The 20,744-nt window shown below is 42.9% G+C and overlaps 3 protein-coding genes and 1 long non-coding RNA gene across 4 annotated transcripts in view; 2 read left to right on the top strand and 2 right to left on the bottom strand.

Annotated features, from left to right (window-relative positions):
* tmem117 (transmembrane protein 117) overlaps positions 1 to 1,962 on the bottom strand; it is a 38,220-nt gene extending 36,258 nt beyond the window's left edge. The window contains exon 1 of the mRNA XM_076089411.1: positions 1,612 to 1,962. The gene's annotated coding sequence lies outside the window, so the exon portion shown is untranslated. The remainder of the gene's footprint in view (positions 1 to 1,611) is intronic.
* A 1,317-nt stretch (positions 1,963 to 3,279) lies between these two features.
* On the top strand, positions 3,280 to 11,029 carry twf1a (twinfilin actin-binding protein 1a). The gene is made up of 9 exons (XM_076089410.1): positions 3,280 to 3,395; positions 4,869 to 4,949; positions 5,101 to 5,279; positions 6,136 to 6,231; positions 6,384 to 6,488; positions 8,356 to 8,481; positions 8,978 to 9,128; positions 9,259 to 9,380; positions 9,842 to 11,029. The coding sequence occupies exons 1-9, from the start codon at positions 3,371 to 3,373 to the stop codon at positions 9,998 to 10,000; spliced, it is 1,044 nt and encodes a 347-aa protein (XP_075945525.1). The 5' UTR covers positions 3,280 to 3,370; the 3' UTR covers positions 10,001 to 11,029.
* A 3-nt stretch (positions 11,030 to 11,032) lies between these two features.
* Positions 11,033 to 16,384, bottom strand: irak4 (interleukin-1 receptor-associated kinase 4). Its single transcript, XM_076089408.1, has 11 exons — positions 15,914 to 16,384; positions 15,646 to 15,791; positions 15,116 to 15,280; positions 14,204 to 14,367; positions 14,062 to 14,126; positions 13,715 to 13,829; positions 13,518 to 13,627; positions 12,959 to 13,145; positions 12,360 to 12,422; positions 11,854 to 12,018; positions 11,033 to 11,350 (listed from the first exon to the last, which is right to left on the bottom strand). Exons 1-11 carry the CDS (start codon positions 16,072 to 16,074, stop codon positions 11,288 to 11,290), a joined length of 1,404 nt encoding a protein of 467 aa, XP_075945523.1. The 5' UTR covers positions 16,075 to 16,384; the 3' UTR covers positions 11,033 to 11,287.
* LOC142947669 (uncharacterized) overlaps positions 16,279 to 20,744 on the top strand; it is a 24,340-nt gene continuing 19,874 nt past the window's right edge. The window contains exons 1-2 of the long non-coding RNA XR_012953394.1: positions 16,279 to 16,381; positions 17,110 to 17,178. This is a non-coding gene — a long non-coding RNA (uncharacterized LOC142947669). The remainder of the gene's footprint in view (positions 16,382 to 17,109; positions 17,179 to 20,744) is intronic.

The raw sequence follows: 20,744 nt of genomic DNA, 5'->3' as shown, positions 1-20,744 counted from the left end.
GAGAGAGAGAGAGAGAGAGAGAGAGAGAGAGTTTCTTTCAGTTAGAGTGAAAACATCCCTCAGACTGAGATTAGTGGTAGGAATATAACTGAGGTTTGGTGCAGATTGGGATTATGATAAATTCAGACAGCCGTGATCAGCACCAGCGTCAATAATGCACCTACATGGAGATTTCATTCCTTTTTTTCGCAGAGAAAAAGACTTTCCCGTCAACGCTAAGATTATCAACCAAACATGACAGAGAGGTCTTGAGGTTCACGTTTTACCTGAGCTCACAATTCAACAAGGAGCTGAAACCAAGAACGAGAAGTTTAAACTTTAAAAAGACTTAATTCTACAAGAGTCGGTAAAACAGGTTGGGGTGTAAGTGTCATACCTGGATCAGGTAGAATCTTGACGCTCTTAGCTGTGAAGCGCGGGCTTTTCGAGAGGCTTATCCTCCTCGCAGCCCGTCTGATCTGTGCTCCCCTCAAAAAATATTGTGGCGCTTTGCCCGGGAACACCTTCCAAGCAGCCGCACCGCTTGAGTAACTTCCCGACAGTCCACCCCTCTGGATTTCTTTTTAAAAGCCAACTACATTCATTCACCCATGAACTCCACTCTGAACTCCCTCGCTGTAACTAACCCAGTGTGACTGGACTCAACTTCCCAAAACCTGTCCCCTGCTTTGACACGGTTTCCTAAAATACCCCGCAGTGAGCATTTGGGATGATGCGACGGCTTCAGAAATAGAGCTGCCAAAAGTGAAACACCCGTGTGGCTATTAAATTTCCCTGGCATCATGTTTGTCTTGTCATTATGTGCCACCTTGGGTTATGCTAAGCTAGGGATTCCACTAATATAGGTGGAATTATGACTTAATCGTCCTGCTAAAATGCTGAATTACTTGTCTGTCTTCATCCCATTCTAACCATTAAAGAGGAGTGGTTGTGACAGGGGACCATGCTCCCAGTCTGAGGCCAACGCCTTCTGGCAGGAGAGTCCCACACGTGCATGGAGAGGGAGTCATCCAGAGCACCCAAAGGACACCCACGAAAACAGGAGGAGAGCATGCAAACATGACACAGAAAGGACTCATCAACCTGGAATATACAGTATGGCATATGTTAGTGGGCTGTAGCAGAGAATGATGGGAATGCAATGAAGACATCAGCCATCCAGCTGCTCATAATACATCCTCTGAACTCCCCGGCTTTCCTATAAACCATAAAAATTACATTTGGACTGACCCAATATAAACAGCCTCTTAAGTGCTGCAGGAAATGCACTGAACGGCCCCGCTATTCGTGCCAGTTCTGTCTATTCCTGAATAGACTACCGTGTTAAGAGCATAAGTCTGTGACCACACACCCACACACACACACACACACACACACACACACACACACACACACACACACACATCATCATCATCCCCTCTAATGTCAGAGGGGATGACGCCAAATGTCACATCGCCGACCACACGTACCTCGGAGATAACACAGGCTTGACTGGAATTATCTGATTACACAACTTTAATGTCGATGCACCCAGCAACATCTGGGACGGCCGGAATTCGTGCAAGCCCTGTGCCATGTGCACGTGCGGTCGAACCACCGTCATGAACGCACCTGCTCCACGCCGTTTTTTCCTCTCGGTCGACAGCCAAGGGGACGAGACGCCCCGCTCCCGCACGGCTCTCCTGTCACATCAAAGCCGACAGCGACGCTCTGATCATTCTAAACACGAGACGATACGGGAGGGTTTGCGGAGGGATTATCCATGCGACCTGTTGTTGGTATACAACAGAGGTACCCCCAAATCCTCTGCCATTGTGCTGGACCGTCCATGCGCCAGGCGGCGCTTCCTCAGCGGGTTCCCGCCAAACGGTGCAGTTTTTGGGCTGTTATTAGGACGCTGCTGCCGCTGCCGTGGAGTGGATGGAGGTAGCTGGGTCCACACAGCAAGCATAGCATCTGTGCAACGCAATGTAGCCAACACACATTATTCACCAGCATCAAGTCAGACCCAGTACGCATACACAACATCCGCCCCTCACCTTTCAAAATAAAACTAAACGGACACGTTTTTGACTGGAATATTTTTTTTGCAAATATTTTATTTGGGCTTGTCTATCCATCTTATTATCTAAGTATAATAACATATTATGTATAATCATAAATAGATCATCTGAACTCTCAACAGTGCTATGCATGCTTAATTTTAGCTATAGCACCAGCATCACTGGATTTCACTAAATCGCTCCTTTTTAAATGACACAATGACAATGACACACCCTTATTTTGAAGACGGGTTGACGTTGTTTCCGGTATTGCTCTCTCTGTTGTGACCGGTTCTGACCCACAGAGCTGACATTCCCTCTGGTGACAGGATGATTTTGCTGCTGTAAAATCTATGCATTCATTCATTTATTTATTTATTTGTTGACGTGGTGTTGGAGCCATGAGTAGGAGGGACATAGAGCAGAGACAGGAAGCCCGGTGGCTTCCAGATGTTGCAGGATTTCACGCCAAATGAGATCTGCTGCCATGAGAGGCGGAAATCTCACTGCAGTCAAATCAGCAGACACTCGGATCTCCGTGGTCAACCCAGCAGACACTTACATTGTAGTGCGCCTACATGCTGAAATTCACGGTAAACGCATTCGAACGGCCCAGATCGGGAGCGAGCGAAGGACTTTGCAAAGTTAGCGGAAAGATTAACGTGAGACAACATCCGGTTTTCAAAATAGGATGTCAAATGAATGGGAAAGATTACTAACTTCAAATCACATTCATGAGACAATTTGTCTAATTTCAGATTAGATTTTTGAGGAAATGGTGCATAGTTACAAAATAATTTCACAACAGGTTAATAGCAAACCACCTCAAGGTGTCACTCAGACAGATGCCAGAACATTCTGATGTAGCATTTCAAAATTAAAGCCCTTCAAAATCTCATTCATGAGCTAACTTCAAATCACATTCATGAGACAATTTGTCTAATTTCATACTGAGTAAGTTTTATTTTGATACTTCAGGGCCATTTACATTTTGAATGGAGGACATTTACTTTTAAGGAGTGTTTTAAAAAAAACATTGTTACTTATAAAAAGGATATGACTACTTCCTTTGCCACTAATATTTGTATCCTTCTTATTTTAAATTGTAAGGCACTACATGTCAACTATTAAAACCGCTATTATTAAGAAATGACAACAATGTATTTAAAGAATAAAAACTAGATACATTGTTTCACAGTGTCATGTGATTTTGATGTCGATGACGACAGACTCGGGGCGGGGTCATGTCGGTGTAGTCCACTTCCTGCTTCTCTGCCCTGGTTTCGCCTGAACAGCTGCATCAGCCCTTTATCCGACGAAGAGACACAATGTCACATCAAACGGGCATTCAAGGTAGATGCGTTTCTCTGCTTCCAATGTCTCCGTCTTTATGTATGTAGCGGCACGCGCGCGCGCGTGTGTGTGTGTGTGTGATTCCAACAATTCATTGCAACGAGAAGCTAGCTTCAAGTTAGCTAGCCACTCCTACCTAGCTCTGAGCTACCCGTGATGTGTGTGTGTGTGTGTGTGTGTGTGTGTGTGTGTGTGTGTTTGTTTGATCAGCGGTGCCCTGTTTGGGCACTTTGAGGACTATGAGGTATAATCCCCGAGTATTTACCCACTCGTTCCTGAGGCACCTTAATCACGGCTACTTCGTGTTTGGTTCACAGTACTGCAAATGCATGTTCTGCCATAGCTTCTCACCATAAAGCTTAAATCCCTTAGCGTTAGTTTCGCCTTCTGAATGGATGGGTGACGCCTTCCTTTAACCAAACTGTTGACCTGACAGACCGGCCGGTGTTTCCATGAATATATGAATATCACTGCTATACCTGCTCTGAGTTATTATAAAATGGACTTAAGTAGGGCGTGACGTCCTGATATATATGGCAGCCGGGTTTTTACAGTCTGTTTTGAGGTAAAAGAACGTGCAAATTATGTGAGTTAATGATAGACAGGGAGATGCGATGATTATACACGTTTCTACTAACCTCATGCTACGTTCAACAGAGTTTTATATATATATATATATTATCATAAAATGCATTGGGTATAATCAGTTGTGTTGTTATGCTTTTTTCTCTCTCTCTCCTGTGAAAATCATTCAAGTTATTAAAGCAGACTTAAGTTATTATCATCCAAAAGATTATTTTTACATTACAGTCATTTAGCAGTCGCTTTTACCCAAAGCGACTTACAATTCAGATTCTATCACAAGTCTACACCGCAGGCACAGCTACAGGAGCAATTAGGGCAGAGCCTAATATAAGGCCCATATAAGTGAAACTGCTTCCTTTTACACACACCTGTCTATAGCTGACTAGGCTATACATGTAGAAAGGGACAAAGCCCCATGTGCATAAAACTGCTAATGTTATGTATTATGGTATTTTACCAGTTAAGCTTACATCCGTTTCTGTGTTATAGGAAACGGTTCCTTCCTGTGTGATTTCTGAAGAAAAATAATAGCAATCATGTTGCATGCTTAGATATATTCTTAGTGTGACTTGATCCACAGCGTTGGTCGGGTTAGACAGGAAAACTGCACTCATTTTAGCTAAAATTGTCAATCCGCTGATTTGAATGGGAAGTAGTGACCTGTTTTTATTGTGTGTATATATATATATATATATATATGTGTATATATATATATACGTATACGTATATATATGTATACGTATATATATATACGTATACGTATACGTTTTGGGGTGAAACTTGCTATCCAGGGCTGGAAGTGCTCATGTTAGCAGGAGTGTGCTGTTGCAAAGCCAGCGTCTGTATTAAAACAGCTGGAGACTGACGCCGTCTCTGTCTTTTCCGCAGCGGGTAACGATGTGAAGGACGTCTTCGCCAGCGCCAGGAGCGGCGACCAATATCGAGTCTTAAAGGTCGTCATCGACGGTGGTAAGCAGAGTCCTTATGTTTGCTTACAGCTTCGTCTGCCAAGAAAACGCTGGACTCGTATGTCTTCCCAAACTTCTGCTCAGGCTGATGTTAGAATGTCAACACATCCATGCGCTGCTGACATTTTTTGTTGCACACATCTGCTTTCCAGAGCAGCTGACGATGGACACTACCAGGAAAGCAGCAAAGAAGTGGGACCAGGAGTACGATTCCTTAGTGCTGCCCCTCCTCGAGGACGACGTGCCCTGCTACGTTCTGTACCGGCTGGACTCCACCAACAACCAGGGCTATGAGTGGGTCTTCCTGGCCTGGTCACCGGACGTCTCCATTGTAAGAAAACCAAAGCCCAGGCCGGCTTTAATGAGTAGCTTTCCATCCTTCGCAGCATTTCTCCCCCTCTGCTTTGAGTGTCAGATGGGTGGGGTTACCACATCAAGGCAGCAATGCTGTGTATGCTGGTGAAAACTGGATACATGTGGACAACAGTGCTTTCATTATTTCCCTAACAAACCTCTTGAAATCTAAACACGGGTAGAGATTATGGTCTTTCCCAAATAACACGGTGCTCGGTCTGAACCGCCCATCACCGACTTGAAATTCGCCCTCTCGGTGCTTTTAGGTGAAGCGGGTTTATCTTTCTGCGTCGTTTCCTTGTCATGCAAATGTGTGTTTCGTGTGTTTGCTAAGAGGAATGTTGCAAGGAGACATCTGTGCCAAAATAAAGTGCCATGCAGGATATTTCTAGCACTGTAACTGCATGGTGCAATTGAGTTTGAATTCACTTTCTGGAAGCCACAACAGCGCTTAACATTCCTGCCCTCTTGCTTAAAGCCTAGTGCTTCATTCAGGTTGAGGCTTGCCTGGAAGTTGCAAAATTCTTTCACAACCAGTGCTTGCTGCTCATTGGAGTCAATTCATGTCAACTCTGTTTAAATAGCCTCAAATCAACAATATGTTTCAGAGGGAACTTAAAGGTCCCCTGTGGAGTTTGTGACCAGTAGTGCTATGGAGCAATGTTTTAACGCCATGAAATGTAGCAACGCGGCAGGAAAGGCAGGAAAGAAGAAGATAGCTAGCATGTAAACATGTTGCATGAGTAAACATAACGCAGTGACTGATCTATGTAGAGGACACATATCTTTTCTAAGTTATAATGATTCTCCAACCTTTGTTATGTTTTCAACAGGTGCGACATAAAATGTTATATGCTGCTACCAGAGCCACGCTGAAGAAGGAGTTTGGAGGAGGGCACATCAAGGATGAGATGTTCGGTACCTCAAAGGTTGGTCTTACAACGGCGGCACTTGAAGCTCTTTTATGGCCTCAAAGTTCAGCTTCAGTCATATTCTTTTTTGGCAACCGACGAGAGAAATGTGGTAGTAATGAGTCAGTCTATATTGCTGTCTGATGTGTGATTGTGCTGTCTTCTGTCAGGATGAAATGACTCTCCTGGGATACAGGAAATATCTGACCTTGCAGGCTGCTCCCCTGCCCCTCACTGCTGCGGAGGAGGAACTGAGAAAGATTAAGCTAAATGAGGTGCAAACACACTCACACACACACGAACACAGACGAGACATTCTGACTTCATTTCTGAGTCATCGTTTCCCTTTGAGTTCATCTCGTTGTATGGCTTGTGTGTTCTGAGGTGGGCGTGGATTAGACTTGTTCTCTGTTTCGGTTCTGAAAAGGGACGACACTACGTCATCCGAACACTTGAAGCTTCCGTGCGGTTTAAAAATAGCTTACCTCAGCTCACAGCAGTCTTTTTCCTAATCACATCTCCTGTGTGTGAGATCTAAATCCCATCCCGAAACAGTGTGGAGTATCAATGAAGGCCAGCAACGCATCCCTCCAAAAACAGCACAAGGTCAGCAGCAGTGCAAGCGTGCATATGCTTGCCCGGCAGTATCAACACAGCACAAAAGATGCTGATGCATTGGAACAGCAGGATGTTGGCAGAGATGAATCCATTAGGCTCAGACAGCACACACACACACACACACACCCCCAAAGCTCCATAAGAATCCTTGTTTACAGTCATGAACCCGATTCAGGCGGAGCAACAACGCGGCTAAAGAAGAAGAGCTCTTTATGGGGGTTCAAATCTGTTATTTCCATGTTGGGAGAGCCACATGCAAATGTTGAATGCTCTGTAGCTTTCGAGGACTTGGCAGTGATTGTGCATCAAGCACTGGAGAGCTGTGTCATTGTGCTTTGCCTTTGCAGTGATAAGATAAAGAAATACTGTAACGTGATATCCATTGCATGCTGCTAATGATGTGAAGGGCTTCAGGGCCGTGCCAGATGGACTCCACCAGACAAAGGAGAAAGAAAACAAAAACAGCATCTGAAGTTTCACTTTTCTATAAATGAACCCCAAGTGAACTCTTCTTCTTCTGTTTTTTGAGAATACTACCTATTCTAATTGCTGCTCTCCAAGCCTGCCGCGCACAAACAAGCGCTTGTCTTTCTTACCATATAAGGAAGTGCTTTGAGTTGTGCACTCCTGCTCCAAAGTGTGGTCAATTAAAAGCAGCGGAGCAAATGGGAAGTGAGGTTTGTGCTCGTCCCACTTGACCAGCTGTTGAAGGAAGATAATATACCATTAATCTGTACCGCCTAGATGAGAAAGAGGCTTTGAAATATTTATCATTGCTGTGCCTCGGAGACTGCCTGCCGTTTACTAAGCAGATGGATAAAAGGACCGCAATCCCTTTTCGGTATGCGAGGTAGCTACATCGGAAGCTCAATCTTGTTTGCACGGCATTTCATTTTGTGGGAACAGGAATCTAAAAATAGATGTAATCCTCCAGCATTTCCACTTTTCCGTGGCGCCTCGTCACCGCGGATGCAAGCGCCTCATGTAATCCTCGTGCTCCAGCATTCAAGCTACGTGTTGCACTTTGGGAACCTTTTTACTTTCTGATAACTCGAATGAAGGATTTTGATTTTGATTGTATTTCACTAAACAAGTCAGTATCACGAGTGGAAACCTCCTGACGGAACATTGATTTGTCCCCTCGTGTCACTGACTTTAAAGACCCGAGCTGACATCACCAGCATGATGACATAATGTCATCACCCCGGCTTCTGGATGTGTGTGTGTGTGTGTACACATTCAACAACATGTTAGACAACACACACTGGATACCACAGGTTCCCATCATCGATTCAGAAATACATTTGGGTGTTGGAGCATGTTTCTGCGTACATATGCATATTAATAAAGATACTTTTTGTGAATGCACTCGTATAAATGACACCCACGTGTTATTTTCAGGCAAATGCAATATTTTCTAAATAATGCACTGATTAATGTCCTCAGTGATGTGTCCATGACGGAATGATGGAACGCTAAAGTGCCTTGGGTTTTGTGGTCTGTGTGTGTTTGTGTTGTGTTCAGGTGCATACGGACATCAGTGTGGACACCAAGCAGCAGACTCTGCAGGGAGTGGCCTTCCCTGTTCACAAAGACGCAATTGCAGCGCTCGAACGTTTTAGAGACAAAAGAGTCAATTACGTACAACTGGTGAGTCCTCGGGAGCAAATCAGTACTGAGGAGGCGACCTTTGCTGGATCAATAATTTGATTAAGCAAATCAATTCTGTGTCTTTCATTATATGTATTGTTTGGAGAGCTAGAAATGTTTTCCGTCAACAGACCAAACAATGAGTTACTCATTTTCCCCAAAAAGCTTTTGTCCCTCTCATTGAAATTCAAAGGGTTGATGTCACAAGATCAGATCAGTGCAAAGTACAAAGGAGTGATTGTGGCACTGTTGCTGCTTTGTCTCGGTTCCCTTTTTGTTTTGTTATCCCTAAAAGCTTTTTGAGACAGCAGTATGTTCTGTTTATCCAGAGAAGGCTGAGCAGCACACCAGCAACTGTCGAGTAAATGTTTAACTCAGACACCTGAGAGCGAGGCGATGTGTCTCTTAAGCCGTCTGGCATTCAGTGCAGGAACTTCCTGGTCACAACAGCTCGCTACCAACCACAAGACTAACTTTTCATTTGCTTTGTCAACAGGAAGTAGACGCTGAACAGGAGCTGATTCGGTTGTGCAACACTGAGCCAACAGAGTTGAAAGACCTGCCACTGAGAATCCCTAAAGAATCGCCACGTTACCACTTCTTCCTCTACAAACATTCCCACGAAGGCGACTACTTGCAGTCCACAGGTGAGCACATTCCGTTGGTATGAACGGTTGTCCCACCCTGTTGTTTCTATACTGCTGTGTTGTTTTATGGTGCTCTGAATGGTGCTTTGTGGCCGCTCCTCTCATTTTCCTTTCGTTCCTCCTTTTGCAGTATTCATTTATTCTATGCCCGGGTACAACTGCAGCATCCGAGAGAGGATGCTGTATTCCAGCTGCAAAAATCCCTTGGTCGACATGGTGGAGAACAATCTCCAGATTGAGATTGAGAAAAAGGTGAGACACTTTGTATCATGATACCAGACTGTGGTCATTACCATACACATCTTTCATAATTCAGAAGTAACATAATCATAAGTTAGTTGTGCTTTGTCAGGAGTATATGCATGTGGTTTGATCTACAGCTGCAACAATTAGTCGACTGACAGAAGATTTATCAACTATTTTGATTGTCATTTTTTAAGTATAAATGCCCAAAATTCACTGGTTCCAGCTTCTCAAATACTTAACTTTGTCCGAAACTGAAAAATTTGAATTAAAGTTTTTATAGATAAAACTATTATTTGATTAATCCTTGCAGCCCTAGTGTGTCATCACATGCGGCTCGATTCCTTATTAATGCCCCAAACTACGCGAGATCCCTTTTTCCCCCCAAATGAACCTCCTCATCTTATTTCCTGAATAGAACATGCATCGCTATAAGTGTGTGAGTTCATATTTATTTTGTCTGTTCACAGTTGGAGATTGACGATGGGGATGAATTGACCGGTGATTTCCTGTACGAGGAGGTGCATCCCAAGCAGCATGCACACAAGCAGGCCTTCGCCAAGCCCAAAGGCCCCGGGAAGAGGGGGGTCCGCCGCATCACCCGACCCCCCGCGGAAGAGGAAGATTAAACAGACCTCAGCACCCGACCGCCAACTCCACCCCTAGCACGTTCCACAGTGGAGCATTCCTGCGATTGGGGGGAAATAATATTTGACACGCTTAAATAAGACAACTTCAAATTCCCCACAAAGTTCCCCAGAGACCCAACTATGCACGCCAAGGACAACTGAGCAATGACACACTTCAGAAATTCCATTTGTAGCTTGCCAAATGGAAGCATATTTATGTATGTTAGCACAGTCACAATTACTTCACAACGATTCAAAGAGTCCCAAACAAAGTCACGCTTGAGGTTTTTACGTTGTTGCCAGCTCTGAGACTTTAAAAAGTGTGTGACTAATGTGAACTTGCGCCATTATGATAAAATCCCCCAGTTTGAGTTCACATGCTCAAATTCTTAACTTGCATTCCTTAAGTCTGTGTCAATTAATGTTTCCGTGTCTAATGTGTTGCACATTTGTCTCCTACGTGGTGCTCCAAAGCAGAAAAGATAGAATTATCCCACTATTGATTTATGTTAACAGTGCATTTTATATTGGAAAATTTACTTCTTTTTTGATATAACTGTGGTTTACATTGAAAAATCATCTGCTGAGAAACTTATTTTTCTATGCAAGTGCTGTAAATGTACATACTGTAGCTGTGTGATGCTCTATGATTAAGAAACCGTCAGGTCTGTTCTGGTGATTGTGTGTGTGTGTGTGTGTGAGGTTCATAGTGGAGAGAACGGGCTTCCAGACATATTACATCAATACTTCTCAGTTTTCACGAACAGGAAGTACTCACACTTCGCTGGTTCCCATTCAAGAGGGCACCAAGCAAGCGGATAGGAAAGGGAGTACTATAGGTACCTTGATCAAAATGTTGCCACATCCACTGGTCTACTGATTAATATTAGGCAAACTACTACGCTCACCTCATATTTGAAGGGAATATTCATATTGTCATTCTAATAGAAAAAAAAGTCATGTTTGGTCTTATTTGTTTTCTTACAAATCTTTCTTTGAAAAGAAGAAAAATAAAATATTTAAATCACACGATGTGCTTCATTCATTTTATTCTTTGACAATAAATACAGTTCCTTTCCTCACATACTAGCCTCACAACATGCTGTAGAAAAAGTGACACCAAGTTGTATTCCTCTTAAACATAATAAGAAATAGGATTTAAAAAAATATTTTTGTAAGTCACAGTGAAAAAGTAATTAATTCCTCTAAAACTTCAGAAGAAAATGAATTTGTCAGTGTGTGCACCGCGACTAAAGCAGGCTCAGATCTTCTGTGGGATGCTCTGCTTCACTCCTGGGCCTTCGAATCCAGAGAAATGCTTTTGACAACTCCTTTAAGCTCCAGCAGGACCTGTTGAGACACATATGAATGTGAATTACTAACAGACTGTCTACAAAAAAGAAACAGTGACTAAAACCTTACATCAGATACAGAAAACAATCGAAGCAAATCCCTTTTTTCACATTTACGATTCTTCCCTGACCTCGGCCCTCTACCAACTGGTAGCAACAACATAACACCTTTGAAGGGAAAGTATATTTTGCTTTATCATATAAATACAAGACCAGGTCACAGCCTCAGTTATATATATTTCTTATTTAAACATATTTGTGTTTCGTAAGATTTGCATCTTTAGTAAAACTCTATGGGTTCGGGGCTGAGAGCCGCAGTATTGATCGATTTAGAGGTGGTTCTGGTTGTTTCATGGGATTTGCTGGGACTTCCTTCACCAGACGTGTCACTGCTCCTGGGTCTGACGACACAGCCGTTTCGCTCAAGGTGACACACAGAAAGTAGTGCAGATTCCAACTGTAGCGGTAGCTTCAACCTCACACCCTAATATCTGCCGGTACCTGTTTGATGACCGGCCGTCTGTTCTTCCTGTCGTGGAGGCAGTTACAGGCCAAAGAGTAGACGCTCTCTACCTGGCTCAGGTCCCAGTCCCACATCGTTTTGTCCAGGAAGTCCTCAAAAGTCAGCTCCTCGTCTTCATCATCTATATCATACCTCAACTCCATCTGGGAGAGTGAGGCGGGGAATCAAACTACAGGTGACTGAAGGCAGCGATAGACTTTAAAAACTATGATTTGAATATACGTATATATATATAATATTGCTTACTTTTAAAGTTAGTATTATAGCTTTTGTCATGCTGGAGGAACTTCATTTCTAGTGTCCATTTATACAGCGGTTTGATGTTGCAGCACAGATGGAACTGGCTCAAACCCTTTCAATCACTCTTTAATGACTACTAACTGATAATGTGCCCGTACTAATTAAATGCAAAGTCTTTAATAAGCTGTCCTCGTAAACTGCAGCTTGAAGGATACGCAGTGAAAGCCTCTTTTGTGCTGCTCACCAAGAACTGTGGCTCACGCTTTTCATCGGCTGGCGGGAGTCCAGACAATATTTCCAACAACACCTGGAGATGGCAGAGAGAGACGGGGTCAATCACACGGCTCCGGACGACAGAAAACCTTTGTTACTCCACCATGTGCCAGGTAGCTTCACAGACACTGCAGTGTTTCCACAGCTGTCCCACTAAGACATATAAGCTGTATGTACTGCACTATATGGAAGGTCAGGCGGCTTTATACACCGCTGATCCCATAAATCCTTCAACAAATGTCATAAAAAAGGATGATATATTCGACATGTACAGCTAATAATACAGTACAGCTGTGGTACTCAACTGATTTAGAATTTTTAGTCGAAAATAACGACAGCTGATGCATAACAAAGGGCTCTATTTTCACAAATCGGAAGAAATGTATACTATAATGTTTATGTCAGTACTTTGAAAAAACCTTGCACTCAAGTAAACTGCGGCGGTGTGTTCTAGATTTTCCATGACATTTGCACTTTCTCCTTTCCTGACATAATATCCCCCTCTGTGTGTACGCGCAAGCATTTATGTGTGTGTGTGTGTGTGTGTGTGTGTGTGTGCAGAAAGCCTACCACTCCAAAGCTGAAGACATCAGATCTCGGTGTGATCTCTCCTCGAAGCGCCTCAGGTGCCATGTACGCACGGGTACCCACAATCCTCTCAGTCATCATGGTTGTTGACGTCCGCTTGGCCGACGCCCTCGTCAGCCCAAAGTCTGAGATCTTTGCCACAAATTGTTCATCTATCAAGATATTTGCACTAACAGGAAAAAAAAACAACAACAACATTATGAGCGCAGACAGCTGTGAAACATTGAGCACATCTCATGAAGTCACCAAGTGTAAACGGGGTCGCAGAGTTCTGTCAATCTTTTCGTCTAACTCTCGCCAAAAAAAAGTCAATACACGTATTTCCCCAAATGAGGAGCTATTCCTTTAAGAAAAGATCATTTAAAGGGCAAGGTGTCACGTTTAATGTCACCAACGCGCAGGAAAGCAGACGATAAATACCACCGCGGAATCATTTGTCCCGGGACCGCGTGTCGATTGTAACCTTTCCCACTAAAGACAAAAGCCAGATGTACGTTGGTGTTTGGTTTTTTTGTCCAGTGGGAAAGGGGCTTCTATGCACCTTTTAACATCTCTGTGGACATGATGGTTGCTGTGCAGGTACTCCAAGCCACTCGCTGTCCCTTCAGCTATCAAGGACCTCCGTCGCCAGGACAGCGGGGGACTTCCCTCCTAAAAAGGACAAAAAGCATTATGATGAAATTATCTGTGTAAAAGCACAAGTACTTGAAGTGAGAGTGTGTGTAGACGGGTGCTTACCAAGCAAGCTAGTCGGTCTAGCAAAGAACCATTGACCATAAGGGCGTACACCAAACATGGGTGCTGTCCATCACAGGAAAATCCAACCATGTCAACCAAGTTTTCATGTTTCAACCTGTGGAACAAACAGTCTCGTGACACAAAAAAGTTACAATGACAAGTATTTAGAATTAGTTATTATAAACGCTGCCTATACGACTCTATTCAAACTGAAGGTATTTGTTTGTCCCAGGCTTAATACAGACACAGCTCGTCTGCTCTAGCTAATAAAACGTAACGGTTATGAGGCTGTTAGTCACTTAAAACCAATCTAAGTAACAAGGACGTAGACGGAGGACAAAACGTACACTTTCAGAGTCTGGATCTCTTGGTTGAACTGCACTCGCAGCTCGTCCAGGGAGATGTCATCCATCTAAATGAGACAATATTTTACGTAATTTGCAAGATCTGCAAAAGTGTTGAGATTGGCGAGACAATGTTTTCACTTACTGGATTGAGCTTTTTCACTGCAACAGCTTTGTCATTAATGAGCCCTTTGTACACAGTGCCGAAGCCCCCCTCGCCCAGTCTGCTGCCGCCGTCTGATATGGGACGGTCATCAAAGTTGCCTGTAATCTGCATCAGCTCGTGGTACAAGAAACTGGAGAAGCCGTCTGAGGGACACACAGAAAAAGGGTCAGATTGACGTTAAGGTCCCATTGCTGCCACCTGCTGGTCAATTTATTTTTCTTCACAGAAGCAGCAACTTCATAACTTTATACCTTACTAAACTACAATGCAGAGGGAACTATTGTACTTTTTACTTCTTTATATACGTATATTTGACAGCTATAGTTACACGTTTCCTTGCAGATTAAGATTTTACCCACAAAACATATTGATAGTTTAGAAAATACGATGCATTGTTAAAGATTTACTACCCAAGAGTATATGAAGTCTATTGTGTGGGCCATTGTTTTTGGCATTAGTACTTTTACTTTTGATACATTTTGCCTATAATACTTTAGTATTTTCAATTGCATGACTTTAACTTGTAATTAAGCATTTTCACATTGTGTTGATGCAGCTTTTACTTCAGTAAAACATCTGAATGCTTCCTCCTCTACTTGTTTAGTAGTAAATGCCAGCTCTCAATGCTTGCACATTGTTTTATTTCCAACATGTCTTATCTGCTTTCTTCTTATTATTATTGTTTTTATCTTATATTATCGTTGGGTATTGTATTCCATTTTATTTTTGTATGATTTGTAATTGTCTGATTTTGTTTGACTTGCAATTCTGTGATGTTTCCTGTTTATGTTTATATGTATTATATCTACAGGCGACTGTGTGAACATCAATCATTAAAAATCATCTTAAAACATGGCTAAACTGAATTTGAAGAGAAAAAAAGAGCAACACCTGCGTGGTCTGGCTCACTGCTCTCCAGAGGAATCTGTGGCTGCAGAACAGAGATGTCAGATGGTGGACGTGTCTCCGTCTCTTCCAGTAGTCTAGTTGATAGCCTGCTGTTTGTTACCACAGCTGGAGAGGCCGGCTGTGTCTCCTGTGAGACGGCCGCCGCCTCTGTGTGTGGACAAAAGACGAGACATCAAGTTATTGTTGTTGATGCGGTGCACTAGTCAAAAGAGTGGTCTTCATACCTTTAAATTGTTGTGATTACTTTGTGAGATGGACATTTATGCATCATCATAAATAATGTATTTTATAGGAAGCATGTTAAGTATATATTACCTTTATATACTTGTTGATATTCAGTATCTGTATGTTTTTCACATTTCTTCCGCTGTCAATTATGAAAGCTTTTTCATGGTAAATTTTTACCAATAAACTTTGACCAGGTGGTCCTTGTTATTGTAGTTTTGCATACAGGGTTATATACGTATTATGTGTTCTGTGATTATTATATTGCCATTTTTCATGAATCATACCAGGCAGCAGGACACTAGCAGCAGCCAATAGCTTGTGACTCTTCAAAATGTCCACAAGTTCTCCCACTGTACTGTTCGTGGTCCCCCAGTCAACCAGCAGCTCCACTGTGGGACTTTTACCCTGTGCAACAAGGCCTTCGAACCTCCTGAGAAACAATACAGCACATAGATAGAGAGATAAATAGATGGATGGATAGATAAATACTAGCATGCTCCATCTAAACTGAATACATCTGCTTCTGATATGACACAGGCTAGGATCACCTACCTCACGTGAAGCTGGGTGTACCTCAACTCACCACTCGGCTTCCGTATCGAGGTAATAACATCTCTCCACCTGTTTTGAGGGTCCAAAAAGTCGGACAACCTGCGACGAAAACTGTAGCTGAGGTTGCGAATGTAAGTAGCGGAAGTAACTGAGTTATTCATTCTACGACCAAACACTGACACAACCTCACTTTGTGACAGTTATACCGACATGCTATACAACTTACACCGCCGTCATGGGTGTTATTTATCCGCCATTGAGTGAACCCATGCAAGCAGAACAAAATGATATGTTGCTCACGATATGTTGCTCACAGTCTCGTAATAATGTGTCTTTCCGATATTGAGCAACTTCCCCAAACGTAACACAGCAGCCCTGTCCCACTTTAGTCTCCACCTTCAACGCGGAAATACAAGCGGGGCCAGTCTAAATGCTGCACGCTGCAAACCGTGTGGCCTCCAGATGTCGGTAAGAGCACACTGTGTACACTCTGTGGGTGTATTTATTATAGTTGGAGACCAAGAGGGAACAGATTAATATAAAAGAGAAACAGAAAGACGGAGAGATCCTGTGTCTTCCTACATGCATGAAGTGTGACAGTGCCCTCTAGTGGACAGAATTAGGAATTTACTTTTTCAACCAGCTCGAGTTTTGAGTGTTATTTATTAGTTTATGATGTTTTTTCAAGTTATTATGACAGGATTCATGAAAAGTTCGAGTGTTTGTTTGCTACGCTGTCCTCCAAAAATGTTTGTATTTATTGTACCTGCAGTGTGGCGGAAGGATTCAGATATCCTATCTAAGTAAACATATGAAGTATTGGTAAAAACATGTACCTACAATTCTGATATATCTTGATCATCTTTGAGATGTTTCCACACCTTGATTAGAGTCCACCTGTGGTTAATTTAAATTTACACCCACATCTGTGATGTGTTTAGCAAAAGACATCTAAAATCCTGCTTTTCACTTTGTCATAATGATGTATTTAGTGCAGATTTATTAAGGGAAAATCATTTAAACAACACTTAAAAAAGACGAATGGACATGTAGCAAGAAACTGATTTAATAAATGATCTGATTTAATCTAACTGAAGTAACACTTAAGAACAGTTGTTTGTCCTTACACTAAAGATGTAACTTTGGAACAACAGCAGATTCCACTCAGCTTTGATTGGGCCTTATTATGTCAGCAGTACTGGATCTGTTTCACCCCCATGGATGTGGATTTATGAGTGGAATGACTGGCTGATTAGAAGAAACAGGTAAGAACTGTGCAACACCGTACACTGACTCCCTGAGCAGGTCACTTGGTTCAGTTAAAACCGCTGGCAAAGTACACCAAACACATGGCAAGCGAAAAACCTCTCACTTAATCTCCTCTTTCAAACCTTCAAGCTGCAGGAAACAAAAAAACCTCCTCAAACCCAACTTGTTTTAAACCTCACTTGCAAATTCTCAAACAAATTAAAGCATTTGCTCCAAAGTGCATAGAGTACATTTACTCTCATGTGTAGCAGCAATTCTTGGATCTGTTTATGGTGTACTAGTTGCTATTTACGTGGCGTTTGTTGAGTTCTGATCATTTCCATGTGGACTCGAGGGCCCGACTGTAGCTGCATGGGGGTGGGGTGATGAGTTGCGAGGTGTGTGTGAATAATATTATATTTACAAACTATGTGAATCCATTTTATTAGAGTGAAATCACAGCTAAAATCAAAAACTAAAACCAAGCCGACACGAGAAATAAAACTAAGAATTATTGTGAAGCTACACATGGAGTGAAACAGAAATTCAAAATGTAATTAAAAACCGATGACGTATTTTAGTAATACTGATATGTGTGATTGCTTTTTTGGAAAGCCGTGCGAAGTTAGTGGAAACACTGACCAAAAACATATGGCTAGTGCAACAAAAATCACCCGCACATGCAAAAACAAGCCTTTTTAATGTCACTAAAATCTGACAAGCAACTTTTATATTGTTTTTCACAGCTGAGCATCATTTGAGTTTACCCTCATACAAACAATGTGATGATCTAAGCAGAGAGTCCACTGTCACATGGCACACAGGCCTGTTTATTCTGCTTTTAGGCAAGGTGGATGACACTAAGCACGATGCGCTGCACAATAAAAGCTCTCTTGTAATTATTTTGTGAGTCATAAACTAAGAGAGGCTGCATTTTTTTCCACCCTAATGGACTTTTTTATATCTTCCGACAATGCATGCACATGGCCTGAATTTACATAAAAAGGAGACTTCTCCACATGTGTAAACAAACTGCAATTACGTTATTTTGTGTGGAACAGCGTAATTACTGCAGCTGTGGCAGCCAAGAGAGTGTGTCTTCTTTGTTCCTGATGTTTACTACAGGCTTTTAACAAGCACATAATCATAAAATAACGCCTCACAAAAAGTGTGTGAGTGCATTGTGCGTGTAAACACAAGCCAGAGAGGGGTGAGCAGTTGGGTGTAATATTTGTGATGTAAAGATATTGCCTGGTCTCTGAGTGACATTCAAAGGAGCCTCACGTTTGACAAGGACCTGCCACCACAAGCCACTGAGCTCTCAGATTAATGCTGTGTGTGTGTGTGTGTGTGTGTGTGTTAGTGCCATTGCATCTGCTGGTGTGGGATAGCCCTCACACCTGTGCACAGGAGATTCTTTGAAGTGCCTAATCGTCTCCTGCATGCCTCCTCTTACCTCAGTGGCAGGATCCCAACACCGCACACACACAGTTCACACGCAGAGATGGGGAGCGAGGCCAAACTCTGGGCTCTCCTGTGGTGAGCTGGGAGATGCAGTGAGCTGATGTGGAGGGAGGGAGGGAGGAGAGAGATGAAGGAGCAAAAACAGAAAAGTGTGAAAAGGGAAAGCGAACTGAAGAGAGGGCACGCAATAGCTATGAGAGAGGAGGAAAGAAGGAGGGCGAGAGGATCCGAGGGAAAGTCCCCCACGGTTTGGGAACAAGAGCAGAGGCCGGAGAAGTGCCAGAGTGGCTTAAATCACCGGGGAGAAACTCTGCAGGTGGAGGAAGTGATCAGAGGAAGCATGTGATGTCCAGGAAACCTCCAGGGTAAACAGGTAAATGAGATGAGAGCTGGTACTAGACACACAAGGCCAGATGTGTGCCTCTCGTCTGTTATCATGACACGTCTGTTTTGCTGGCTGTCTTTTAAAAGCTCAGTTTTTGAAGGTATTCCCCAAATTCTCAAAAATACTGTTTATCTGGTTCCCGAAATATTCAGTTTGCACACAATTAAGAAGTTGAAACTAAATAGGTAATCCAAAGATGGTTGCCAGATGTGACATATCTTATCCAATTTCCATAACAAAAGAAGAAAATGTGTATGAAAATGGAAAATAACATTAGAATAAATACATATTTGTAATATTAAACCCTTTTTTAAATGCTGGTACATCATACAGTTCTTTTTATTTTATTTTGCAGCCTTGCAACATTTCTCTGCAAGGCTTTTGGAAAGGATATCTGTTAAATGTCTACTCTTTACTCGTACGGCTGAACACTGAGGCTGCTAAGTAATTAACTGCTTAACACCTAGAATGAGACGGCAGAGCAAAACACCCTCTGTTACACTACACGACGGGACCGCTTTGACTAATTACCGGCTCCAGGTGCGTCCAACTCATTCGATGAAAAACCCGGCAGATTTATCTCCACAAGTCAACGCCGCACAGGCAATGTGTACAGTCGCTGTGATTAATTAGCAGTCTCGTCGTGTAGTGTAACAGTTCACCCGGCTCATCAGAGGTCTCCCACGTCGGAATTCAAATGAGCCAAATGAATGGGAGGACCCGCTCGGGGAGACAGAGAGGAGCAACGGGGGGTATGGGCACAGCATCAGGGTCCAATAGAGGAGCCTCAATGTATGCCCACTGCCTGTCCATACAAGGCTTTTAGCACTGTGCCACTGATGGACATTGAGAGTTCACTGCTGGGAGTCTCCTCCCAAACTGGAACACTGTCGAGTCAGTTTAATGTGTTTTTTTTTTTTTTTTAAAGGGAAACCCCCTGGGAGTCTACAGCAGTTTATTAGCTTTGGTTTTGAATGGGCTTCATCACTATATCAGAACATTCACAGCTGCGTTTACACTACAATAAGAGCCACACTGTTGGATGTTTAGCATGCTGGGTTTGTTCCAATGAGAAGACTGTAGTTACCTATGTAACACATAGAGGGCAGTAGTGACTTGCAACTTCTTATAATTGACCGTCGTGATGATCAACATTAACACATGCTTAGAGTTGCAGAAAACTGGATATGGATCAAACATTAATCACATAAAAAGAAAGAAATGGCAACATTCTTAGAAGACAAATGTGATTTTGTGCAGAGCTTACAAATGACGGGTTCATGTAATGTGAGGCAATATGTCTCAATTCAGAAATTAAAGGCATTTTTTTGTGTTTAAAAGTCCTAACTTGAGCACAGCAAGTTCTCATTTCTCTACGGTAGACTGTAGCTCATCCAGGAAAATATTTGTAGCAGCTGTTTGCTTGTCCAGTCTTTCCCCTCCTGGGCCTATGAAACTCACACACACACACACACACATCAACAGCTCATCAGGAGTCGACTTCTAAGGAGTGATCTGGTGGCATCTTGAGTGGCAGCTCGCCGTTGCGTCGCACTTGAGTGGTCACCGACACTGCCTGATTGCAGGAGGTTGCCCTCTCATATTTCCTCAAAAAATCTCTGGCCACAATCCCAAAATCATCTGTCCAGCCTCCCCTGGCATCCCCTGCCAAAGCCTCCCCTGGCATCTCCGCTGCCTCAAGGCTTCTTGTTAGTCGGGTGTATTCTGGGACAT

This window comes from Anarhichas minor, unplaced genomic scaffold (genome assembly GCF_050575085.1).
Source record: "Anarhichas minor isolate MPS153535 unplaced genomic scaffold, ASM5057508v1 ptg000011l, whole genome shotgun sequence".
In the NCBI taxonomy this organism is placed as follows: Eukaryota; Metazoa; Chordata; class Actinopteri; order Perciformes; family Anarhichadidae; genus Anarhichas; species Anarhichas minor.
Note: the sequence above shows the minus strand (reverse complement) of the source record. Positions and strands in the feature narration are given on the sequence as shown.

Excerpts from the sequence above, each read along its gene's own strand:
- twf1a (XM_076089410.1), top strand. The coding sequence starts at position 3,371 with ATGTCACATCAAACGGGCATTCAAG. Across the intron at positions 6,489-8,355 it reads GAAAGATTAAGCTAAATGAG|GTGCATACGGACATCAGTGT; the intron begins GTGCAAACACAC and ends TGTTGTGTTCAG. Across the intron at positions 9,129-9,258 it reads CGACTACTTGCAGTCCACAG|TATTCATTTATTCTATGCCC; the intron begins GTGAGCACATTC and ends CTCCTTTTGCAG.
- irak4 (XM_076089408.1), bottom strand. The coding sequence starts at position 16,074 with ATGAATAACTCAGTTACTTCCGCTACTTACATTCGCAACCTCAGCTAC. Across the intron at positions 14,368-15,115 it reads CAGTGAGCCAGACCACGCAG|ACGGCTTCTCCAGTTTCTTG; the intron begins GTGTTGCTCTTT and ends TGTGTCCCTCAG. Across the intron at positions 13,628-13,714 it reads TAGACCGACTAGCTTGCTTG|GAGGGAAGTCCCCCGCTGTC; the intron begins GTAAGCACCCGT and ends TGTCCTTTTTAG.